Source organism: Copidosoma floridanum, unplaced genomic scaffold, assembly GCF_036245765.1.
Source record: "Copidosoma floridanum isolate Cflo_tuat_1 unplaced genomic scaffold, Cflo_Japanese_pri ptg000011l, whole genome shotgun sequence".
Classification (NCBI taxonomy): Eukaryota; Metazoa; Arthropoda; class Insecta; order Hymenoptera; family Encyrtidae; genus Copidosoma; species Copidosoma floridanum.
In genome coordinates, this window is record NW_028321888.1 from 12,538,309 (window position 1) to 12,548,731 (window position 10,423).

Here is a 10,423-nt window from a genome sequence, read left to right on the forward strand (position 1 = left end):
GATCACAGTTCAAACATTTACTTTGTATCACTTTATTAAAAAACCATATTTCACGTTACATCACAATTAATCTTCGATACCGTGTACAAAATGTGTCGATCAACTGCCGAAAGTCTTCCACCCTCTATCAATCATTTAGAATTTGTCATAAATTTTTTAGTATTGAAGTTGGTCTAGCCGTGAAGAACCATCGACGTAGCCCACGGAAAACAAGAATCTCGCAATCAAACCGTCATTGCCACGGCGTGTGGCTGACATATAGCAAGGAAAGTGAAAACCCGAGAAAACGATTCTGGAAGGTTGTCAAAGAGGCAAGCGCGAGTCGGCGATTACGCGTCAGGGTGGCAAATAGGCGAACGGACTCGTCGGACGTGTATACGTCGGAGAAGGACAGCAAGCAAAGTTCACCAGCGAGACCCAAAGCTATAGGTATATGAGGAAATCTCCTTTTATTTTTCACTTTTCGAGGGGCAAAAATCAGCCGAATTTTTTTATGAAGGCACGATTCAAAAACATTGCTTTTTATCTTCTAGAGACCATACAGAATAAGTATAAAATTGTCAACATGCGATTCAGATCTCGGCACACTGTTTTATTTGCATTTAAGATAAAAAAAATCGACTTTTGCTAAGATTTGACGTTAAGATTTTTTTCATTCGGACTAATTGACATGACAATATTCGTACAAACAATGAGTAAAGTATCTACTTCACCATTTTTGAGGTCGCTCTTTCCATTGGTGCAATCCAAATTTTTGTAACGTCTTATTTATTACCATATTTGTGTGAATTAAAGTAAAAAAAAAAAAAAAAAAAAATTATAATTTTACTTAACATTGCATTTTCCAAAAACTTAACATTATTTACCGATATCATAATGCATAAATTAAGTTCTTGGTAGTATTTAAGGTAGCTAATAAAGTAACTATAATAAAGCAAAATATGACGAAAATTGGAAAGTCTACGTAAATTACTCATTAATTAACTTTTATACAAAAATGTATTGAATAATACTATTTCTGCGTGAGATTTTAGAAAAAATTGTATACTTCTATGTTCAACAAGATTACAAATTATATGTCATACAAACTTCAGCCAACGAAGTTACATTTCTTATATCCTGATCGTTTATTTCAAATGCATTCTTGTTATTTTATTCGATTATTAAAATAGACTATTTCTAACCCGTGCGATTCTTACTGTATACAAAATTTTTTAGTACTGAGTGGCTAGACCCTGTGACTACATATGCTTACAGTATGTATAAAAAAATCGAAAACCCTGGTAGAAATGTCACCACATTCTGGCCAAAAAATGGTTTGAAATGGGACTAGAAACCGTTTTATGGCCAGAACATGGTAAAATAAATATATTTGTACTGAACGATCAGGATATAAAAAATGTAACTTCAGCAGCTGAAATTTGTATGACATATAGTTTGTAATCTTGTTGAACATAGAAGTATACAATTTTTTCTAAAATCTCGAGTGAGTACTCATACATGTAAGGTACAAATGGGCCGACACCAGGGCTGAATCTCTCCCTGCGATTGCGCGAGTGAGAAGTAAGGAGTGGATCATTCGCCAACTTTTTTTCTCACGGAAGTCTAGCTCCGTAGTTTCTGTAGTTATGGCACGCGAGTGCACGAAAAAGCACTGGAATCTTTCATCTCCACGTTTCTATACGTCGATGAAGAACGTTACGAGTGTACATACCAAAGAATTAATGCATCGCATGACCTCAAATTTGGCTATTGGGCCAACAAACGCTGTATTTACAGTTGTAAAACAAAGCCACTTATATGAAACAAAATGACAATTTGTAGAAAAAGTAAACTTCATTTTGTTACAACATTAAACTTTTTGATACTTGACAGTCAAATACATCAATTTGTCAAACTCACGCGCGTTGCAACAAATCAGCACCCCTCGACGTGGCTTCGCTCGCTCTCATCTATAACATGATGTTCCACATATATTTGCTCTCGATCGTGCTTGAACATAATATTTTTCTGCTTAACTGTTAATTTCAGAATGTACAAAATAGCCACCCACTTCATATATGCTTCACAATAGTATAATGTTGGAAATGATTGATTTTTTTTATTTGTTAAATTATAAGCGTTCAACGAAAAAGTCAAATTACAATTTAAGTATCGGAGCTTGCGACATGATTATAGACTCCGTTGGCGTTAAAATATGACGTGCAACCCTTGGCTTGACAGCGAAATCTCGCAACCTGGATGTACACATTTCCCCTGGGGGAAATCGCTCATGACAGCCCATCTTGGGTCACTATCGGCAGTTCTTCTGTAAGTGATCGTTAACAGCTTGTTTGAGGTAGTTCTAGCATGTACTCGACTATGGAAGTTGAACGAGCGTCAAGTCTGCCAACCGAGTCTGTAGGTGTTCATGTCTCTTTCCTCTCATGTGCTTGGAATTGGGTTTTGAGATGACCAAAGTACACTTCATGCCCTTAGTTCATATTATACCCTAACTCATTTTCGTTCAAGTCTAAACCGCACTTTTTTACACTTTCCGTAAGAGCCTATGTTGAACTCGCGTATATTAAAATAGCCATACATTTTTCCGTCGCCGTGTATAATATACTTAAATTGGCTCAGCAAATTTTAACTCAGCCTTTGATCTTTAAACGAGCCTAATTTCATTAAAATCTTAACCGTAAATAGAGTAACACGGTATACTATCTATACCTTAAGTTCAGTTCTTCTGATGCAGAAATCACCTAAGTCCGTTATTTATTTTTATTTTACGTTTACCGAAAAATGCATTCGAACGACCGTGGGTTATTGAAATGCATCAATAAAGTGGGTCTTAAACGTTTCCATCTTATTGGAGCCTTGCACAATTTGAAACTAAAAAATTTAAGTATTTAGTAATAATGAAAGTCACACTGTATACATTCAAGTCATTTAATCGTAAATTGACCCCTTATTAGTTTCAACTAATACAAAAAAATTGTATGCATGTAAAATTTTTTTAGTAAGTAGGCTCAATGGTCGTCAATTCTGTTTTAGTCAATATATTGTCGAAAAACGTGTGAAACAACTTTTTGACAACCGTCGGTTTGGTACTTTTTTAATGAATTGCAAAAAAAAAAAAAAAAAAAAAAAAAAAAAAACCTGGATTTGCTTTAATATTTAACAATGTCCTTTCATAAACATAAAACTACAAAAAAATGGACCGCAAATTTTCCAAAAGTTAGTAAATGCAATAGAAGGTCCTTTGGGAAATTTTTTACAAAAAACTTATTAGCCATTGTAATTCAGTTTAACAAGAGCACTTGTAACATACAGAATACCCGTAAAGAACTCAATGCTCGATAAGCGTGCACGCTCTGTGCGTAATTGAGAGCATTTCAGTTGCACATTTGCGAAATTGGTCCACAATGACCAACACCTATACATTATAGCCATTTTTCCAAAAGATCTTCTTTTACATTTATTAACAACTTGCAAACAGTGTTATGACTGATCTCATTGAAAATTTTGTGCGCACGTTGCAGCTTATCTAACTCACATTCTATCGAGATTTCAAGTCGTAATATGGTGCACAACGCGGGGTATACATTTTTCAAAAACAAGGTGAAAATCGTTTTCTTTTTTTTTTTTTTTTTTTAATTCATCCAAAAATACTCATTCAATGCATTGAATACGGGTTGCGGAAACAGATTTCGAAATTAAAATTTCGTGCTTTACGGTATTTGTGCTCGAGTGGTACAGCACTGCATGATGGTATTATAGCCCATTATAGCCTACTGTCGGTAAAAAACAACAGTTGCTGCTGGTAAGTTAAATACCTAGCTAGATTTGGTAATCAAAACAATCAACAAATACTTGGTAGTTTCCTAACCTCAAGTTTTGTGTGTCATAAAGTCAAGTACAAAAAACAATAAACAATGAATTATATTGGACGACAGTGTTTAAAAATATTAAAGAGCGACATAACAAACAGAAGTCACTTGCTTGGTCTTGGAAGATTACTCTCATACAAGAGTGCTTATGCCCTGGAGAATTTGTATCCCAACAGTAATCTCAACTTGTACACACCCCAATTTGTAAGTTAGTTTATTTACCTTCACCTTATCTAAATATGTTTTGTTGACTTATATTATTGATAAGTGATGAATTTTTCATAAAAATCGTACATCTCATGTCAATCACTTTTTCAACACATTAGACTTTGTACAGATAAAGCATGTGTCCACATAACATTAATGTCTGTATTTTTCCAGGCACCTGAAGATCCAAACACAAAATTCTCTGGATACATACCTCTGAAAGAGCTGGATGTCACTTACAGTACCAGCAGTGGTCCAGGAGGACAGAATGTCAATCGAGTAAACACAAAAGTGGATTTGAGGTTCCACGTTCAAAGTGTCACATTCATTGACGATGAGATCAAGAAAAAATTATTCGAAAAGGTTTCACCCACCCGATGTTTCTGCATCATATAACTTAAAATATGAAACCACAGTTTACATGCTGATTTTGTTGTTTTTAGCATAGCAACAGGATAAACAAACATGGATATTTTGTGATAAAGTCAGAGCTGACACGATCGCAGCAGCTGAACATGGCAGATGCCCTACAAAAGCTCCGGCAAATAATCAGAGAACTCATCGTTGTACCTGAGGAGCCATTGGAACTGGCCCAAGAAAAGATGAGGAAAAGAGAAGTCCGCGCAGCTCGAGAGAGGGTGTTTGCAAAGAGGATGAGGTCACAAGTCAAAAACGACAGAAGAGCTCTAAATCATGATTGAATGTGAATTTTTCACAGTTTGTAAATAAAATATAGCTTACTAAAGGAAACTATCCAATAAAAACTTGATAAGAATTATACGCAATAATAACGTTCGAGTTGAAATCTTTACCTCATTACGTTGTCATGCAATTATGTATTAGCTACCTAAACCAAAATATTTCAAGTCTAGTCTATAGATCAGATAGGTAAGGTGGGTCGATGTGGGTGAACTTGATTTTTCGCGTCACCATGGTAACAATCGAACGTTCAAAAATGTAAACATTGGGATGCAACACATGTTTTGCTCTCGTGCCTAGAAACACAATACTTGAGTCTTTTATTCATATCAGAGTGTAGAAATAATAACGTTTCGTCTGTTCTTTGCAACAATGTCTTACCGCGAGTTGAGAGGTACGTACAGTTGAACGCACAGTTTTCGTGGTTTATTTGTGAATTCGCTGAAATTTTACCACCGACAGATTTTACGGAAATGATGCGCGTCCTGGGTTATCCCAGGCTGATCTCCCTGACGAACTTCCAGCACCCGAATTTTCCCTTGGTCGCCGAAATTCTCGTGTGGCTCGTCAAGAGGTTCGACGATGACGTTATTGTACCCCTCGAGCACAGCACGGAGCAGGAGCGAGTTGCCCTCGTCCGTTACGTCGCTGAATTCATGGTTCATTAATATTGTTTTTTACAATTTTTATTTCCATCGGTTTTTTTTCTAATTTTTAACAGCGCCAGTGCTGAAGAAAACTTTGTTGATACGTTTCTGAAAGTATTTTTTATTTTTTTAATTATTTGGAGAATAAATAAAGCATGGTATAATATAGCACTTTTCTATACGATAATATTTATATTCAAACTTCAATTTGTTCTCAAACTTTTTAAGTTCGAAAGCACGGTACTTTTCACCCTGTGTATATGGATATCGAATAACAAAAAAGTAATTGTTTAACTTGAGTTCGGCTTTTCGTGTACAATTCTTCAAATTTTTTAAAACTATTTTGCCGTACGTGCATCATTAAAATAAATTAAATTTTTCAATTTATCTTTTACACTGCATAAAATTGTATGTTCCTCAGAGTTTATTGCAAATTTGACTGCAACAAGTCTGTTACTTATTGTAAATTGTACTGAGAAAAAAGTTATAGCAACGAAGCAAGTTAGTTAAGAAACATGTAATGTATATTTATATTATTAGTGTATAAGTTTCCTTGAAAAATTAATAGGTATATTCGTTGTAGAAGTAGAAACACAAAGAAAGAAATAAAAAAATGTTAATAATTATATAAATAATTTGTATATATGTGTAGTAAATTACATATTTTACTGCCGTAATACGATTCAATAACTGAATAATTCGAGAATAATCAATAATAAATTTGATAAAAACCAATAATAAGAAATAATACAGTACAGATTTGAGACTAAGAAGAGAATCTAACAACTGTCATTATTAGTCGTTATGAGGTTTTTTTTTTTTTATTTATAAACAATACATCGTAAAACGTTCAAATAAAACTAACAATAACTATTAAAAGCTATGATTAACTGAAACTCATAGTTTCCACTTGGTATGTATTTTTTGTTATTAATTATTAAAACAATTTTGAACAACGGATAAAAAATTTTATTAATTTATAGTAATTAATTCTATAGAAGATTATTAATTGACTATACAAATAATTTGTTGCCGTAATTTAGTAAGGAAATAAAACTAAATTTTTCAATTCAATTTTTACAAAAAAAATAATAAACAAATAAAATAACCACTCATATTTATTAGAAAGATAAATATAATTATAGCATCAAATCTGTACTTTGTTATTTCTGATTTTCCTTTATAAACGATTAAATGAATCAGATGATTTTTGATTTAATAATATTTTTACACTATGACTTTGTATTAAAATTTATGTATGCGCATATGTGATATAATTAACATCGCAATCATTATTAAAAATTGTATTTCACAAGGAAATAAAAAAAAAAAGTCGACAAAACATCATCTTCAACAAATTCAATGTAACATTGTAGATAAAATCGGTGAACATAAGACTGAACACGAAAAAACTGTACATGGCGGACAGCCAAGCGGTGCCGGAGCTCCTGAAGATGACGTCCCTCCTGTACGAGGCCCAGTCTCAGGACACGGCTGAGCTGATGTCGGCCGAGAACGACGCGACGATAAACTTTGACATCGCTGACAAGCTGAACGACCTGAAAAACACGAGGCAACTCGCGAGCCAGTTGACCAGCAGCGGGGCGTCGCTGTACGAGCTCCTCGGCAGGGAACCCGAGCTCCGGCAAATCCGCGGTGCCAAACTGGCCAGTCAGCACGACACGGTGGAGGTCGAGGCTGCCCTCAAGGCGGTCGTCGAGGGCACCAAAAGGGAGATCCAGGAGACCAAGGACCAGATTGAGAACGTCAAGGTATCGCATACCATTTGCTGTACTTGTGTGTACGTGTATGCGGTGAGTAGAGACGTTTTTTTGGAAGAAACAGTTTTTGTATGGATTTAAAAAAATGTCTGGACATCTACGTAGAATACCGATCTATGGATTCCTATCGATAAATCAATAAACAAAATATGAGATCTGAGTAAAGCGTCAAGGTAGTTGTATCTCAAAATTCCTGGACTTAAAAAAAAAAAATTACATTACCCAGTAAAACCAAACGGAGTGATTTCGTTGCATGTAATTGTCACGTTTACAAGGTAAAATGTTGATTTTTATCAACTCTCCTTATTGATCCATCAACACAACGTTCATATCGTATACAATTCTTAAACAAAAGTTTTAAACTATAATCCAAACTTATGAGCTAAGAGTTCATTGTTTTGCTAACTAAATGTCTTCAAATTAAATAATTGTTATCAAGCAGTAATACATACTTTCATAATACTAGCAAAAATTTAAAAACAAACACATCTTCTGCACGCTTCACAACTTCTTAAACAAATTCAAATAGCTAAATTATTAAGAGTGCCATTTTACGGTATGTACGATAGGTACGAATTTGGGTGTTCTTAACACTTTTTTTTAAATAACCCCGAAAATTCTAACAAATCATCAATTTACGGCTTAAATGTGATAATATCATCGATCTCCCGGTGATTACATATTTTTTACTTAGCAATGTATAACAATTTATTAAAAAATACGTATCTCTTAACAAAAAAAAATATAAATTAAATTTGTTTGATATGTCTTTGTTACAATCTTTATGTAGTAAGGTTTTTAAAAAAATGGATTAAATAATTATAAAAATTACTTGTGATTTTTTTTTTATTGCCGATAAGAAATAAATATTATTAAAATTAAAACTTAATCAGGTGTTTCTACCATTTATCGTTTTTTAATAATTTTAAGTATAGTTAAGAAGCCATAACTAGTATATATAAAAACCATTTTTTGTCAATTTTGAAAAAATTTTGTTTAATTTTTGTACTTGTATTTATTCCCCTTTCACGTTTAATAAAATTCATTGTCGACTAAAAAACAACGTTCTTACTGAGTAGTTGTTTTTAATCTAAAATATCAATACTTAATTATGTTAACTAAACAAATCCATCCACTTTGACGTTAATACTTATACGAATAAATATCTAAAGGTAAATTGTCAAAATAAACTTTTTATGTTCTGAAAAAGTACTTATTCCACCCGTACACTACTTACAAGTGTACCTTGCGTTTTTGAGAAAATCAAGACTTGGAAAAAAAATGGCAATATACAATGAAAAACACACGCGGGTTGTAGGGCACAGAGCAGAATTTGGACACGCGGATAGAGCGACGAAAGACGGAGCTCGAGCGCAACCAAAAGCGCCTGCAGACGCTCCGTCGGGTCCGGCCCGCCTTCATGGAGGAGTTTGAAAAGCTCGAGGACGAGCTCAAAGTCCTGTACGACGACTACTTGCAGAAGTTTCGCTATCTCGCTTACCTCGAGCACGTATATGACGATGCGGCCAAGGTCGAGCAGGAGAGGTTCGAACACAGGTAATTTTTTGCCATGACTTGCCACTTTATCTGTCAACCGATAAGTACTTAATTTGTGCTATGCTGTACAATTTTTTTTTTTTTTTTTTTTTTTTTCGACACAGACAAGCAGCTATGAAAAAACAGCTGGAGCAATTGCGCATCGATGACGCCAACATCGAGGGTATAATGGAGGGTAACGATGCTCTTTTCAATACAAATTTGCCGAACTCGATCAATCTCGGCGAATCCGAAAAGAAGCCAGTGGAAAACAGTACACAAGGTAAGTGCAGATTACATTGTAAGGGGAATATACTGTGTAAAACTTTATAAACATTTCATTCCAATATAAATTTTTACTTACTTTATTAAAAGAGTACGTGTGTAAATAATAAACTTTATTTATACTAGTGTGTTTGAAATAGTAGTTAAAATTTCTTTTTCAATTAGCCATTATAGTGTTTTGGTATACATATATGTATTACAAAAAGTTAAAGCCATTTGAATAAAATTTACAACTAACGAGACTTAAACTCGATCTTTTTAAGGAGGTTGGATACATATCATCGACAATAGTTGGGGGCTCTAATTTAGTTATTAATTCATTCTATGTGTTATAAAAAATAAACGTACTTTTTTTAGGCGATCTCAGCCATGTAGTTATTAAGATGTTTCAAAATAAAAAATGAACAATTCAACACGGGCTGTTATGGGAACAATGTTGTGACCTAAAAATGACATTCCTTAGTAATAGTTAAAAACTCGTCAAAAATATATTTTAATACTTTAAATACTGCAGATTCATATGATCATCTGATTTTTGTCAGTATCCAGACTATTTAAAGAGAAAATCACGATTTTTTTTAATAAAAATGAAAACTTTGGTTAGGTTTATAATATGGATGCATGTATTCCATCAGAATAAGCCATATTACGTTATGTCGGTAATGCTGTGTTGCTGTGAGCTTCCCACACTCTTGACCTGTTTTGCCTTCCCTCTGAGAGATTGTATCTAACCTCCTTCAATAAAATATATGTAAGATTCAATTAAATAGTAAATTTTTTAACGATATTTTATTGAAAGTTTATATATATTTATACATATATATTTGAAGGCAGGAAAAAATAGTATATTACGTACAAGTTTGCAAAGGCTTCGATTGACAAACCAAGAGGTTTACGGCACGAGCCGAAGGCAAGGGCCGTAACGAGGTTTATAAAGAATCCTTTTCGAACGAGTTTCGTGTACTATTTTTCCACCTGATAACCCAAAATCAAGCGGCAAAGGTGCTATTTTGAGGTTAGAAGGCGGAAAAAGAACTTTTTTTCAGTTGTAATATCTAAATTCATCATTCAATTACTAAAACATACATTTCTGTCGGCCACAGACGCGCGGAAGTCGGCGAGAGTCAACGTGTCGCAGCGACGTATTTACGGCAGCATGTCCGGCCGACGCCGCGGAGCGACGACCCGCGGGACGAACGGGAGCGCGGGCTCCTCGGACTCGGACAGCGACCTGCTGATCGACAATATCGACGATGAGGACGACGAGGAGGAGGACCTGCTGGACTCCGTGGGCCCAGGCGCCGAAGACTTCAACACGAAGACGATCGAGGAGAAACGGGCCATCAGCAAAATCGACCACGCGGACGACGAGTTTTAGAATGGAGCGATTTGGCGG

General features: G+C 34.6%; 2 protein-coding genes across 2 annotated transcripts; both read left to right on the forward strand.

Annotated features, from left to right (window-relative positions):
- The first annotated feature begins 3,871 nt into the window (after nucleotides 1-3,871).
- LOC106644319 (large ribosomal subunit protein mL62) lies at nucleotides 3,872-4,854 on the forward strand. The gene is made up of 3 exons (XM_014359767.2): nucleotides 3,872-4,076; nucleotides 4,254-4,442; nucleotides 4,523-4,854. Exons 1-3 carry the CDS (start codon nucleotides 3,918-3,920, stop codon nucleotides 4,778-4,780), a joined length of 606 nt encoding a protein of 201 aa, XP_014215253.2. The 5' UTR covers nucleotides 3,872-3,917; the 3' UTR covers nucleotides 4,781-4,854.
- Nucleotides 4,855-5,150: 296 nt separating this feature from the next.
- On the forward strand, nucleotides 5,151-10,423 carry Cluap1 (clusterin associated protein 1). Its single transcript, XM_014359766.2, has 6 exons — nucleotides 5,151-5,172; nucleotides 5,241-5,437; nucleotides 6,802-7,197; nucleotides 8,525-8,763; nucleotides 8,868-9,025; nucleotides 10,131-10,423. Exons 1-6 carry the CDS (start codon nucleotides 5,151-5,153, stop codon nucleotides 10,403-10,405), a joined length of 1,287 nt encoding a protein of 428 aa, XP_014215252.2. The 3' UTR covers nucleotides 10,406-10,423.

Excerpts from the sequence above, each read along its gene's own strand:
- LOC106644319 (XM_014359767.2), top strand. The coding sequence starts at position 3,918 with ATGAATTATATTGGACGACAGTGTTTAAAAATATTAAAGAGCGACATA. Across the intron at positions 4,077-4,253 it reads ACTTGTACACACCCCAATTT|GCACCTGAAGATCCAAACAC; the intron begins GTAAGTTAGTTT and ends GTATTTTTCCAG. Across the intron at positions 4,443-4,522 it reads AGAAAAAATTATTCGAAAAG|CATAGCAACAGGATAAACAA; the intron begins GTTTCACCCACC and ends TGTTGTTTTTAG.
- Cluap1 (XM_014359766.2), top strand. The coding sequence starts at position 5,151 with ATGTCTTACCGCGAGTTGAGAG. Across the intron at positions 5,173-5,240 it reads GTCTTACCGCGAGTTGAGAG|ATTTTACGGAAATGATGCGC; the intron begins GTACGTACAGTT and ends TACCACCGACAG. Across the intron at positions 8,764-8,867 it reads CAGGAGAGGTTCGAACACAG|ACAAGCAGCTATGAAAAAAC; the intron begins GTAATTTTTTGC and ends TTTTCGACACAG.